General features: G+C 44.9%; 1 protein-coding gene across 2 annotated transcripts in view; it reads right to left on the bottom strand.

Moving 5' to 3' along the window:
- Positions 1 to 14,877, bottom strand: part of faima (Fas apoptotic inhibitory molecule a) — a 98,812-nt gene that overhangs the window by 16,687 nt on the left and 67,248 nt on the right. For both annotated transcript variants that reach the window (XM_070874519.1, XM_070874518.1), the window contains one exon: positions 408 to 457. In XM_070874519.1, the coding sequence (XP_070730620.1) occupies positions 408 to 457 (50 nt within the window). The remainder of the gene's footprint in view (positions 1 to 407; positions 458 to 14,877) is intronic.

The following is a 14,877-nucleotide window of genomic DNA, read 5'->3' as shown; positions in this document are numbered from 1 at the left end:
AGAAGGTCTTTGTTTAAAATCAGACCATACTTAGGTCGGCTTATGAGTGGACAAAGGGAAAGAGGGATCAAAAGGGATAGGCTGAACTAGGATGTCACTCTAGCCCTATCTTGTTATCTTTTGCCGAAAATGTATAATCGTCGTCCCTTTACAATGTAACGTCACTTTGTCCGTAGGAAGTGGGTGCGATCTATCAGAGTTGCATTCCTTCTGTCTGATAAGATCCCCGATCGGGATTTACTTTTTAAATAAAAGCTTGCTTTGTTTAAAGCACAATCGGTATTCGACTCAGTGATTTCACTGAACCAGATTGAGAGAAAAGAATCTACATTTACACGTGCATATTTTAGTTAATATGCCTGCCTCACAATACCAAAGAAAAATCATCTCTAACTTCAAAAACTTACTGCTGTCTCCATCTTCTTCCCATTGCACCAAACATCCATGGTGTCCTTCTCTGCAAGGACAAATATCACAAAATGATCAAATTTTTAGGAAAAGTACTAAATGCTAGTTTAGATTTGCTTTCCATTTCTCTTTTCTGACATCATTGAGCCAAAGTACGAATTGCTTTTCATTCTTTAATTTAATTCAAATAACAGTAAAATCTCATTACATTTACTTATAAAAAATTAGCAGTGCCTAGTTTTTTTTTATGGTGGATGCAAGCAATACTGTTGCGAAACAAAATGAATATGAAAACATTAATTCTATATTACTTTGGGAAAATTAGGAGACTATACAAGTAAAGATGAATGCATGAACAATGATAGTTTATAAAATTATGCTGGTTATTTTGTTAATTGCACACAAAAACACATATAAAACAAAAGCAGATATATAATAGTCTTGTAAATATTAAATGAAAGAAATCGTTGAGCAATATAGAAAATGTAGTGGGGAGGTGAAAAGGAGATTAGAAGGGCTAAAAGGAAGCATGAAAAAAGCCTTACGGATTAATATAAGAAAGGAAATAGTAAGGGCTTTTATAAGTACTTGTACATAAGAATTAAAAGTAATTAAAGACAATAGGTCTGCTGAAGTTTGATGGGAGAGTCCAAGATGAGGTATAGCAAAGATAGTAATCAAATATTTTGTATCTTTTATTGACAAATAAGGCAGAATACGAAGTGTAGCAACATGGATATACAGTTGGCTGATAGACAAGAAACCAAGATTGCTCAGATTGGAGAAGGGTTGGAGGTGGTGTACCCCATGGGGTTAGTACTGGGTTCTTGGTGAATATATATATCTATATGTAGATGATTTGGACTTGGGCATATGGAGCTCTATCTTGGAATTTGCTGATGGCGCAAAGGAATTTGTCACTAAGGAGGAGAGGTTCGGAGAAATTATTTTACGCAGATAATTGGTGGAGTATGCAATGCTTTGTCAGAGGGAGTTGTTGAGCTAGAGCTTATAGCTTCTTTCAATGGAAAATTAGATGAATATTTGAAGTACACGGCAATGAGGAGAGTGGGACAGTGCGATTTTAATTTTTTAATTCATTCACAGGATGTGGGCGGTGCTGGCAAGGCCAGCATTTAATGCCTATCCCTATTTGCCCTTGAAAAGACGGTGGTGAGCCACCTTCTTGAACTGTTGCAGTCCATGTGGTGAAGGTACTCCCAAAATGCTGTTAGGTAGGGAGTTCCAGGATTTTGATGATTTTGAGTGACGATGAAGGAATGGCGATATATTTCCAAGTCAGGATCATGTGTGACTTGGAGGGGAACATCCTGCCGCGCATCTTGTAGATACACTTGTACACACTGCCGCCACGTTGCGCCGGTCGTAGAGGGAGTTAACATCACTGTGCAAACAGTGAACATCCCCACTTCTGATCCTATAATGCAGAAAAGGTTATTGATGAAGCAGCTGAAGATAATTGGGCCTAGGACACTGTCCTGAGTTCTCTTGCAGCGATGTCCTGGGGCAGAGATGATTGGCCTCCAACAACCACAATCATCTTCCTTTGTGCGAGGTATGACTCTAGCCAGTGAGGAGGTATCCCTGATTTTACTCGGGCTCTTTGGTTCCACACTTGGTTAAATGCTGCCTTGATGTCAAGGGCAGTCACTCTTACCTCACCTCTGGAATTCAGCTGTTTTGTCCAAGTATGAACCAAGGCTGTATTGAGCTGAGTGATCCTGGCGGAACCCAAGCTGGGCATCAGTTAGCAGATGGTCAGAAATAGCAGCGAACCCGGGGACTGGGAGAAATTTAGAACTCAGCAGAGGAGGACAAAGGGTTTGATTAGGGCAGGGAAAATAGAGTACAAGAGGAAGCTTGCAGGGAACATTAAAATGGACTACAAAAGCTTCTATAGATATGTAAAGAGAAAAAGATTAGTAAAGACAAACGTAGGTCCCCTGCAGTCAGAATCAGGGGAAGTCATAACTGGGATCAAAGAAATGGCAGACCGATTGAAAAAGTACTTTGGTTCGGTATTCACCAAGGAGGACACAAACAACCTTCCGGATATAAAATGGGTCAGAGGGTCTAGTAAGAAGGAGGAACTGTGGGAAATCCTTATTAGTCGGGAAATTGTGTTGGGGAAATTGATGGGATTGAAGGCCGATAAATCCCCAGGGCCTGATGGTCTGCAACCCAGAGTACTTAAGGAGGTGACCTTGGAAATAGCGGATGCATTGACAGTCATTTTCCAACATTCCACAGACTTTGGATCAGTTCCTATGGAGTGGAGTGTAGCCAATGTAACCCCATTTTTTAAAAAAGGAGAGAGAAAACGGAATTATAGACTGGTCAGCCTGACATCAGTAGTGGGTAAAATGATGGAATCAATTATTAAGGATGTCATAGCAGCGCATTTAGAAAGAGGTGCCATGATAGGTCCAAGTCAGCATGGATTTGTGAAAGGGAAATCATGCTTGACAAATCTTCTGGAATTTTTTGAGGATGTTTCCAATAGAGTGGACAAGGGAGAACCAGTTGATGTGGTGTATTTGGACATTCAGAAGGCCTTTGACAAGGTCCCACACAAGAGATTAATGTGCAAAATTAAAGCACATGTGATTGGGGGTAGTGTGCGGACGTGGATTGAGAACTGGTTGACAGACAGGAAGCAAAGAGTAGGAGTGAATGGGTACTTTTCAGAATGGCAGGCAGTGACTAGTAGGGTACCGCAAGGTTCTGTGCTGGGGCCACAAATGTTAAATGTAGTATCTCCAAATTTGCGGATGACACTAAGTTGGGTGGCAGTGAGAGCTGCGAGGAGGATGCTATGAAGCTGCAGAGTGACTTGGATAGGTTAGGTGAGTGGGCAAATGCATGACAGATGAAGTATAATGTGGATAAATGTGAGGTTATCCACTTTGGTTGTAAAAACAGAGAGACAGACTATTATCTGAATGGTGACAGATTAGGAAAAGGGGAGGTGCAACGAGACCTGGGTGTCATGGTACATCAGTCATTGAAGGTTGGCATGCAGGTACAGCAGGCGGTTAAGAAAGCAAATGGCATGTTGGCCTTCATAGCGAGGGGATTTGAGTACAGGGGCAGGGAGGTGTTACTACAGTTGTATAGGGCCTTGATGAGGCCACACCTGGAGTATTGTGTACAGTTTTGGTCTCCTAACTTGAGGAAGGACATTCTTGTATTGAGGGAGTGCAGCGAAGGTTCACCAGACTGATTCCCGGGATGGTGGGACTGACATATCAAGAAAGACTGGATCAACTGGGCTTGTATTCACTGGAGTTCAGAAGAGTGAGAGGGTATCTCATAGAAACGTTTAAAATTCTGACGGGTTTAGACAGGTTAGATGCAGGAAGAATGTTCTCAATGTTGGGGAAGTCCAGAACCAGGGGTCACAGTCTAAGGATAAGGGGTAAGCCATTTAGGACCGAGATGAGGAGAAACTTCTTCACCCAGAGAGTGGTGAACCTGTGGAATTCTCTACCACAGAAAGTTGTTGAGGCCAATTCACTAAATATATTCAAAAAGGAGTTAGATGTAGTCCTTACTACTAGGGGGATCAATGGGTATGGCTAGAAAGCAGGAATGGGGTACTGAAGTTGCATGTTCAGCCATGAACTCATTGAATGGCGGTGCAGGCTTGAAGGGCCGAATGGCATACTCCTGCACCTATTTTCTATGTTTCCATGTTTATTGGTGAATAAGTGCCACTTGATAGTGCTGTCCACAACACCTTTCATCACTTTGCTGATGATTGAGTAGGCTGGTGGGGTGATAACTGGCCGGATTGGATTTGTCCTGCTTTTTGTGAACAGGGCATACCTGGGCAATTTTCCACTTGTTGGGTAGATGCCAGTGTTGTAGCTGTACTGGAAAATCTTGGCTAGAGGTGCCAAGAGTTCTGGAGCACAAGATTTTGCTTGAGTGGTCTGTGAGACAGATCACTCAATTTTGGCACAAGTCCCCATATGTGAAGAGGACTTTCCAATGTGCCTTTGTCATGTCTGAATCTGACGCCGAGGTGGTCCGTCTGGTTTTATTCTTAATATGCATTTTTGTAGCATTATGATACAACTGAGAAGCTTGCTAGGCAGTTGAGAGTCAACCACATTGCTGTGGCCAGACGGGGTAAGGACAGCAGGTTTCCTTCCCGAAAGTGAACCAGTTGGGTTTTTGTAACAATCTGGTAGTTTAATGATTCCAGATTTATTTAATTGACTGAATTTAAATTCCCCAACTGCCACGGTGGGTTTTGAACTCATGAACGCATTAGTCCAGGCCTTTGGATTACTCGTTCAATTGCATAACCACTATGCTACCGTACCCATTACTCGATTTATCTCGTAAAGAGCTGGCAGAGTCATGATGAGCTGAAAACTTTTATGGTTCTGTACTGACAGCAAGAGAAAAGCTTCAATACTTTGAGATTTCTGCTCCTGACCCAGACCTGTTTTGCTGGACTCTCAATTATCAGTCTCCTGGACTCTGAGTGCCTCAAGAAAGTGAAATTTGGCCAAAAGGACTTTCAGTTTCAGTTGGAATCCTCAATAGTGTCTGTTTCCAGGTTATAAGAACATAAGAATTAGGAGCAGGAGTAGGCCATTCGGCCCCTCGAGCCTGCTCTGCCATTCAATAAGATCATGGCTGATCTTCTACTTCAACTCCATCCTGTACTATCCCCATATCCCTTGATACCCTTAATATCCAAAAATCTATCGATCTCTATCTTGAATATACTCAACGACTGAGCATCCACAATCCTCTGGGGTAGAGAATTCCAAACATTCACCACCTTCTGGGTGAAGAAATTTCTCCTCATCTCAGTCCTAAATGGCCGACCCCTTATTCTGAGACTGTGACCCCTGGTTACAGACTCCCCAGCCAGGGAAAACATCCTCCCTGCATCTACCCTGTCAAGCCCTGTAAGAATTTTGTATGTTTCAATGAGATCACTTCTCATTCTACTAAACTCTAGAGAATATAGGCATAGTCTACTCAATCTCTCCTCCTAGGACAATGTGCTAGAACCTTCACTTTTGAGCTTATCGCCCAAAAATGGGCGTTAATAAAGGGTTTTCAGATCGCCGGCTTCTCGCCCATTCTCAAAACACCTAGTTTACATTTTTGAAAATTGATGTTACCGTGAGTGATATCAAATGGGTGGTAGCGTTAAATTTTTCTGTCCTTCTGCCGTAAAGTGTGGCCTTCCTTAACAACGACATGGCAACGCTCGATTCCTGCGATTCTGGAGGTCCAGGGTCATCATGACATGCGCAGAAGAGGAGACAGAGAGAGAGGGAGCTCAGAGGGACTGAAAGTGTGTGTGGCTGTGGTGTGTGTTTGTTTGGCTGTTGTGGGAGAAACAACGGAGATTCACCAGCCGCAAAAAGCCTACAAAGCATCAAGAACATAGTTGCCACCGAGTTTTTGTCCAACAAATAAGATATAACATGGAAGGGATGGAGGAGGCCCTGGAGTTGGTAGCCAGGAACACTGGCGGCAGAGGGCTCCCAGTGGTCCCGGAGCGCCGCACTGCATCCCAAGGTGACGCATCTCCATTGCCAACCACACAAGAGCCAGCAGCAACATCTTGCTTATGGCTAGGAGCACGCTCCCACCTTGGGACCATTCTCTCCCATATCCGTCCAAGCAGCGCTTCAGCTGTCAGCACCCCCGCCCCCCCCGCCCCCCCCCCCCTCCAATGAAGCATCGCCTGAGGACCTTCTCGGGCAGGCGGCTTGGAGTCAGGAGGGTAAGGGGTAGAGGTGGGGAGGAGAAGTGGGGGCGGTGTGGAGAAAGGTTGGTTTGTACAGAAATACTGATGATTTCAGACTAATGTTCGGTTTAAATGTTTTTTATTTAACAAAACCTTGCAGCACATTGGCTCAGATAGCTGCACCATTACACGCTGGTGATTCCTTATCAAAGGGTATAATCACACTTAACTTCAATCAACTTAAATTTTAACTGTCACTAAGGCGATGCCCACCATTGATGTATGACCTGCACACCCAGCAGTGTGTCAGCCTTGTAAATAACACCAATGTTCTTTCAGGCAAAGTGATCATTGATGAGCTCCTGACATAAGCCACCATGGGCCCTTTCATGCGGTCTACAGGGGATGGGGGCATGGCTTCAGTGTCAGCCTGATTGTCTGGCCCGATGTCAACGTCCGCCTCCTCATCCTCTCTCTGGTGAAGTGAACTGTCAGACTCATTAGGCAATTCTTGTCCCCTCCTGATAGCCAAGTTGTGTAGCATGGAGCAGACCACCACAATTTGAGCTACCTGCTCAGGGTGGTATTGGAGCTCGCCTCCTGAGTGGTCCAGGCATCTAAATCGCTGCTTCAGCACTCCAATGGTTTTCTCCACGATATTGCAAGTTGCTCTGGGCTCTCGTTACATCGCCTCCCGGCCTCGGTGTGAGTGTTATGCAGGGGGGTCATCAGCCAGGTTGCGAGGCCATATCCTTTGTCCCCAAGCATCCAGCATTGACCTTGTGGCTGATTATTAAACAGATCGAGTGCTCTCACGCAGGATGTGCGCATCATGGATGCTGCCCGGAAATTGAGCATCCACTGCCAGTATAATTTGCTGGTGGTCGACAACCAGCTGGACATTTAGGGAGTGGAATCCCTTGCGGTTCCTGAAAACCTCAGCATCCTGAAAAGGTGCCCGCATCGTGATGTGCGTACAGTCTATTGCTCCCTGCACCTTGGGGAAGTTTGCATTTCTGGAGAATCCTAGAGCCCTCTCACTCTGTGCCTCCCTGGTCATAGGGATGCTGATCAAGTCCCTCCTGCGTGCATACAGGTTTTCAGTGACGTGTTTAATGCAGCGATGTGTGGCATGCTGAGAAAGTCCGCAAATGTCGGCAGCTGTGGCCTGAAAAGAACCCGAGGCGTAGAACGACAGTGCCGTGGTGATTTTTGCCCTCGATGGATGGTGCAGTTCTGATGGTCCTTGTAGGCTGCAGATCTGCCCTTATCAGCTGGCATACTTCAGTGATAACCTCTTTGTGGAAGCGCAGTCTACAAAGGCACATGGTGTTGGGCAAGTCAAGGTAAGAATGCTTCTCCTTGTACTTGCGGGGGGGTGTAACGTCTGGTCCTCCTCATCCATCTGTCACTTCGTACATTGGGCACATAATGCAGTGAAGCGTTCCTTCGGCAATGTCGAGTCTGCTGCATGTATTTGGTCACCAAGAGAGGGTGAGAAAGGACAGGCCCCATTGCAGTAGCTTTCTGTTTTCCACCGATTGCTCACAAACAAGGAATGTCCCAATGAAAGCACCTCTTCAATTCCAATCGGTCACAGTGTGGTCAAGATGTTTATAGAGATGTTCACATCAACTCCAACGATCTGCAGAGTACATCCGAACTCCGCCGAGGTTGAAGCACAGCAGCCTTTTAAAGGACGCGACTTGTGATCTAGAACATGGCGTCCATAACGCTGTGATTCGTTCTGGTTAGTTGCACTTTTTGTGGCCGGTGTTTTGAGCGAGCGATATTGTGGGCGGAATGCGTGCGAGGTGGTGAAATTGACGATGGGCTATCTCCATGGCCGCGAGTATGGTTAAATATGTTCTTTATGACAAAAAACAGCGGCTGGGTGTTAATATTGAATCTCGGTGTTAATTCCCCGCGGAAAGTAATGCTGGGCGATATTATGCGTGTTCAATTCGCCCATTCTGCTGATTGCGCCCCAAAAAAGTGGGTGGGCGGTAATATTTTTTCTCGGCGTTAAACACAGGGTTAAAGTAACGCTCGACGATAAGTTTCTGAAAAATGCCCGTCAGTTTCCATTTTGTGCCAAAATGGGCGATATATGGCCATTATACGTCATTTCAGTGGTAAAATGGGCGTTAAGCAGGCAAAAAAAGTGGAGGTTCTAGCCCAATATCCCTATCCCAGGAGTCAGTCTGGTGTACCTTCATGCACTTCCTCTATGGAAAGTATATCCTTCCTTAGGTAAGGAGACTAAAACTGTACACAATATTTCAGGTGTGGTCTCAAAGGGCACTATATAATTGCAGTAAGACATCTGTACTCTTATACTCAAATCCTCTTGTAATATAGGCCAACATACTATTTGCTTTCTTAATTGCTTGCTGTGCCTGAATGTTAACTTTCAGTGATTCATGTACAGGTCCCTCTGAACACCAACTCAATCACTCACCATTTAAAAAATATTCTGCTTTTCTATTTTTCCTACCAAAGTGGATAACTTCACATTTCTCCACATTATATTCCATTTGCCATGTTCTTGCCCATTCACTTGTCCCCTCAAAGCCTTTTTGCATCTCCTCACAACTTACACTCCCATCTAGCTTTGTATCATCAGTCAACTTGGATATATAACATTTGGTCCCCTCATCCAAATCATTGATATAGATTATGAATTGCTGAGGCCCAAGCACTGACCCTTGTGGTACCCTACTAGTTACAGTCTGCCAACCTGAAAATGACCTGTTTATTCCTACTCCCCGTTTCCTGTCTGTTAATCAATCCTCAATCCATGCTAGTATATTACCCCCAATCCCACGAGCCCTAATTTTGTTTAACAACTTCTTGTGTGGCACCTTTCCGAATGCCTTCTGAAAATTCAAATACACCACATCCACTGGTTCCCCCTTATCTATTCTGCTAGTTACAACCTCAAAACACTCTGAACAGATTTGTCAAACACGATTTCCCTTTCATAAATCTGTGTTGACTCTGCCCAATCCGATTACTATTATTTTCAAAGTGCCCTGTTACCACATCCTTAATAATAGAGTCTAGCATTTTCCCTACTACTGATGTCAGGCTAACTCGTCTCTAGTTCCTGGTTTTCTCACTCTCTCCTTTCTTAAATAGCGGGGTTATATTTGCTACCTTCTAATCCGTGGGAACCTTTCTAGAATTTATGGAATTTTGAAAGATGACAACCAATGCATCCACTATCGTCATAGCCACCTCTTACAAAACCATAGGACCCATCAGGTCCAGGGGATTTATCGGCTTTCAGTACCATTAATTTCTCCCATTTTTTTTTTTAACTAATACTCATTCCAATACTAAAATACTAGAAATTCTTGGCCAGTAAAATTAAGGAAAACCCTAAGATGTTCTATAAATATATTAAGAGTAAGAGGGTAACTAAAGAAAGGGTAGGGCCTATTTGAGACCATGAGGGTAATCTTTGTGTGGAGGTGGAAGATGTTGGTAGGGTTCTGAATGAATACTTTGCATCTGTTTTCACAAAGGAAAGGGGAATGCAGATACTGCTATCGAGGAGGAGTGTGATGTTCTGGATGAAATAAATATAGCGAGAGAGGAAGTATCAAGGGGTTTAGCAGCTTTGAAAGTAGGTAAGTCCCCAGGCCTGGATGAAATGCATCCCAGGCTGTTAAGTGAAGCAAAGGAGGAAATAGCAGAGGCCTTGACCATCCTCTTTGGATCTGGGCATGGTGCCAGAGGATTGGAGGACTGCTAATGTAGTACCCTTGTTTAAGAAGGGAAAAAGGGATAGGCTGAGTAATTACAGGCCTGTCAGCCTAACCTCAGTGGTGAAAAAAATCCTGAAAGACAGGATAAATCTGCATTTGGAAAGGCAAGGATTAATTAGGGACAGTCAGCACGGATTTGTTAAGGGACGATCGTGTTTGGCTAACCTGATTGAATTTTTTGAGGAGGTAACCAAGAGGGTCGATGAGGATAGTGCATACGATGTAGTATATATGGACTTTAGCAAGGCTTTTGATAAGGTCCCACATGGTAGATTGGTCATGAAGGTTAAAGCCCATGGGATACAGGGCAAAGTGGCAAGTTGGATCCAAAATTGGCTTGGAGGTAGGAAGCAAAGGGAAATGATTGATGTATGTTTTTGTGACTGGAAGGATGTTTCCAGTGGGGTTCCGCAGGGCTCAGTACTGGGTCCCTTGCTTTTTGTGGTATATATCAACGATTTAGATTTGAATATATGGAGTATGATTAAGAAGTTTGCAGACGATCACTAAAATTGGCTGTGTGGTTGATAATGAAGAGGAAAGTCATGGGCTGCAGGAGGATATCAATCTACTGGTCAGGTGGACAGAGCAGTGGCAAATGGAATTTAATTCAGAGAAGTGTGAGGTGATGCACTTTGGGAGGGCTAATAAGGAAAGGGTATACACATTAAGTGGTAGGCCACTTAATAGTGTAGATGAACAAAGGGACTTTGGAGTGCTTGTCCACAGATCCCTGAAAGTAGCAGGCCAGGTGGATATGGTGGTTAAGAAGGCATACGGAATGCTTGCCTTTATTGGCCGAGGCATAGAATATAAGAGCAGGGAGGTTATGCTTAAATTGTATTATACTTCAGTTAGGGCACAGCTGGAGTACTGCGTGCAGTTGTGTTCGCCGTTTTATAGGAAGGACATGAGGGTGCAGAGGAGATTTACTAGGATGCTGCCTGGAATGGAGAATTTTAATTATGAGGACAGATTGGATAGGCTGGGTTTGTTCTCATTGGAACAGAGGAGGTTGAGAGGAGACCTTATCAAGGTGTACAAAATATTGAGGGGTCTGGATATAGTGGATAGTAAGGGTCTATTTCCATTGGTGAAGGGGTCTATTACAAGGGGGCATAGTTTTAAGGTGGTTGGTGGAAGGTTTAGAGGGGATTTGAGGGGGGGCTTTTTTACTCAGAGGATTGTGGGGATCTGGAACTCGCTGCCTGGAAGAGTGGTGGATGCAGAAACCCTCACCACTTTTAAGAGATGGTTGGATGCGCTCTTAAAGTGCAGTAACCTGCAGGGTTACGGACCTAGAGATGGTAACTGAGACTAGAATAGATGACCTTTTGTTCGATGGCGCAGATATAATGGTAAGTATTGCAGGGAATAGAATACGGCCATGGTGAACTCCCGGACTAGTGTCGATCGCCTGGATGGGTCAGAGAGGAATTTCCCCGGATTTTTTCTCCCTAAATTGGCCTGGGTTTTTAATCTGGTTTTTGCCTCTCCTAGGAGATCACATGGCTCCGGTTGGGGTGGAGTGTAGCTGTTTTTCCGTATAAGGGGTGACGCAGTTGTGTGAGGTGGACTGGTTGGGCTGGTCAACATCAAGATCCACGGCACGGCCCTGGACACCGGAGACCACTTCCCATATCTCGGGAGCCTCCTATCAACAAGAGCAGGCATCGACGACGAGATCCAACACCGCCTCCAGTGAGTCAGTGCAGCCTTCGGCCATCTGAGGAAAAGAGTGTTTGAAGACCAGGCCCTCAAAACTGCCACCAAGCTCGTGGTCTACAGGGCTGTAGTAATACCTGCCCTCTTGTTTGGCTCAGAGACATTTTACCACGTACAGTAGACACCTCAAGTTGCTGGAGAAATATCACCAACGATGTCTCCGCAAGATCCTACAAATCCCCTGGGAGGACAGGCGCACCAACATCAGCGTCCTCATTCAGGCTAACATCCTCAGCATTGAAGCACTGACCACAGCACCGCTGGGCAGGCCACATGGTCCGCATGCCAGACATGAGACTCCCAAAGTAAGTGCTCTACTCGGAGCTCCTTCATGGCAAACGAGCCAAAGGTGGGCAGCGGAAACGCTAGAAAGGACACCCTCAAAGCCTCCCTGATATAGTGCGACATCCCCAGACACCTGGGAGTCCCTGGCCCAAGACCGCCCTAAGTGGAGAAAGTGCATCCGGGAGGGCGCTGAGCACCTCAAGTCTCAACGCCGAGAGCATGCAGAAACCAAGCGCAGACAGCGAAAAGAGTGTGCAGTAAACCAGTCCCATCCACCCCTTCCCTCAACGACGATCTGTCCTACCTGTGACAGAGTCTGTGGCTCTCGTATTGGACTGTTCAGCCACCAAAGAACTCACTTCAGGAGTGGAAGCAAGTCTTCCTCGATTCCGAGGGACTGCCGAGGGACACGACAACTGGATCCTCCCCATCCCACTCCAAGTTCTTTTCCAGCCGCGAGGAGATGTCATTAACCCTGGCACCGGGCAGGCAACACAACCTTCGGAACTACCAGTCGCGGCTGCAGAGAACAGTATCGATCCCTCTGCTTACACTCTTCTCTACCACTATATTCCCTTTCACTCTCCCCACTTGAATTGCATCCTGCACCATGGTGCCAGGGTCAGCTTGCTCATCCATCCTACAGGTTTTTCCCTCATCCACGCAGGCAGCAGGAACCTCATACCTGTTGGATAAGGACAAATGCCAAGGCTCCTCCAGCACTGCACCTGCCTGAGTTGCAGTCACATCTTCTTGTCCCTGACCACTAACCAGATCTGTACCACTACCTAACCTAAGAGGTGTGACTGCCTCCTGGATCAAAGTGTCCGCGTACCTCTTCCCTTCCCTGATGCCCCGCAATATCTGCACCTCAGACTCCACCTCAACAACTCTGAGCTGAAGTTGCTCAAGATGCAGGCATTTACTGAAAACGTGGTTGTCCGGGCTCACAATGCTCTCCACAAACTCCCGCATGCTGCAGTTGCGGCACACCACTTGCACTGCCATCCCTTTATGTCCTGTGACAGTTTAAACCGGCGCTTTCCACTCTCTGTCCCATGACTGTTTGAACTGGTGCTCTCCACTCTCTAAAGTTAAAAGGTTATTTCTGGGATTAATCGTATTCTTGTTGGCACGGAAATGTTATTCCTTACTTTTCTTCTGTCAGATGTGATACTACATCTTTGTTTTCATCATGTCTCTTGTTGTGTTGTCTCTCATGATAATCTTACCTATTGCACCTGGTGTTCGTGTTAGTCTAAAGTCCCACGAGCTAATTTTAGCTCTGCTTATAACTTCTGTAAATCCACGATTAGAATTGCTAAATGCAAATGTATTGAAAAGCATAAATTGCTGTTTATCTCCCTGTCCAACCCCAATGCCTGTTACGATGCTTACTGCTGTGCTTTCGGAAAGATGCTCCAGTGTACTCAGTCATAGGCCAATGGAGGCTGGAGCTTTCCTGCCTTGTGCCACAAAATTGACACACATTGGGGACAGGGATCCAATAGAGGTCAACAAGGACAGAATTGGGGACTGTGATTTATTGTGGCTGGGGGGGTTCTAGTGGACAAATCGTAGTTCATGTAGGATGGAACTTGGGAGGCTGGCATGAACAGTTTTGGCGAAGCTCTGTATCCTCGAGCCTGTTCCACCATTCAATTAGATCATGGCTGATCTGTAGCTTAACTCCATTTACCTGCCTTTGTTCTGTAACCAGTCATGGGGGATTTTAACCTACATATCGATTGGTCAACTCAAATCGCACGGGGTAGCCTGGAGGAGGAATTCATAGAATGCATACGGGATTGTTTTTTAGAATAGTATGTTACAGAACCTACAAGGGAGCAAGCTATCTTAGTGTAATGAGACAGGAAAAATAAACGATCTCCTAGTAAAAGATCCTCTCGGAATGAGTGATCACAGTATGGTTGAATTTGTAATACAGATTGAGGGTGAGGAAGTTGTGTCTCAAACGAGCGTACTATGCTTAAACAAAGGGGACTACAGTGGGATGAGGGCAGAGTTGGCTAAAGTAGACTGGAAACACAGACTAAATGGTGGCACAATTGAGGAACAGTGGAGGATGTTTAAGGAGCTCTTTCATAGTGCGCAACAAAAATATATTCCAGTGAAAAAGAAGGGTGGTAAGAGAAGGGATAACCAGTCGTTGATAACCAAGGAAATAAAGGAGAGTATCAAATCAAAGACCAATGCGTATAAGGTGGCCAAGGTTAGTGGGAAACTAGAAGATTGGGAAAATTTTAAACAACAGCAAAGAATGACTAAAAAAGAATAAAGAAAGGAAAGATAGATTACGAAGGTAAACTTGCGCAAAACATAAAAACAGATAGTAAAAGCTTTTACAGATATATAAAACGGAAAAGAGTGACTAAAGTAAATGTTGGTCCCTTAGAAGATGAGAAGGGGGATTTAATAATGGGAAATGTGGAAATGGCTGAGACTTTAAACAATTATTTTGCTTTGGTCTTCACAGTGGAAGACACAAAAACCATGCCAAAATTTGCTGGTCACAGGAATGTGGGAAGGGAGGACCTTGAGACAATCACTATCACTAGGGGGGGAGTGCTGGACAGGCTAATGGGACTCAAGGTAGACAAGTCCCCTGGTCCTGATAAAATGCATCCCAGGTTATTAAAAGAGATGGCGGAAGTTATAGCAGATGCATTCGTTATAATCTACCAAAATTCTCTGGACTCTGGGGAGGTACCAGCAGATTGGAAAGCAGCTAATGTAACGCCTCTGTTTAAAAAAGGGGGCAGACAAAAGGCAGGTAACTATAGGCCGGTTAGTTTAACATCTGTAGTGGTGAAAATGCTTGAAACTATCATTAAGGAAGAAATAGCGGGACATCTAGATAGGAATAGTGCAATCAAGCAGACGCAGCATGGATTCATGAAGGGGAAATCATGTTTAGTTAAT

This window comes from Pristiophorus japonicus, chromosome 3 (genome assembly GCF_044704955.1).
Source record: "Pristiophorus japonicus isolate sPriJap1 chromosome 3, sPriJap1.hap1, whole genome shotgun sequence".
Taxonomy (NCBI): Eukaryota; Metazoa; Chordata; class Chondrichthyes; family Pristiophoridae; genus Pristiophorus; species Pristiophorus japonicus.
This window is presented reverse-complemented; position numbering and strand designations above follow the sequence as displayed.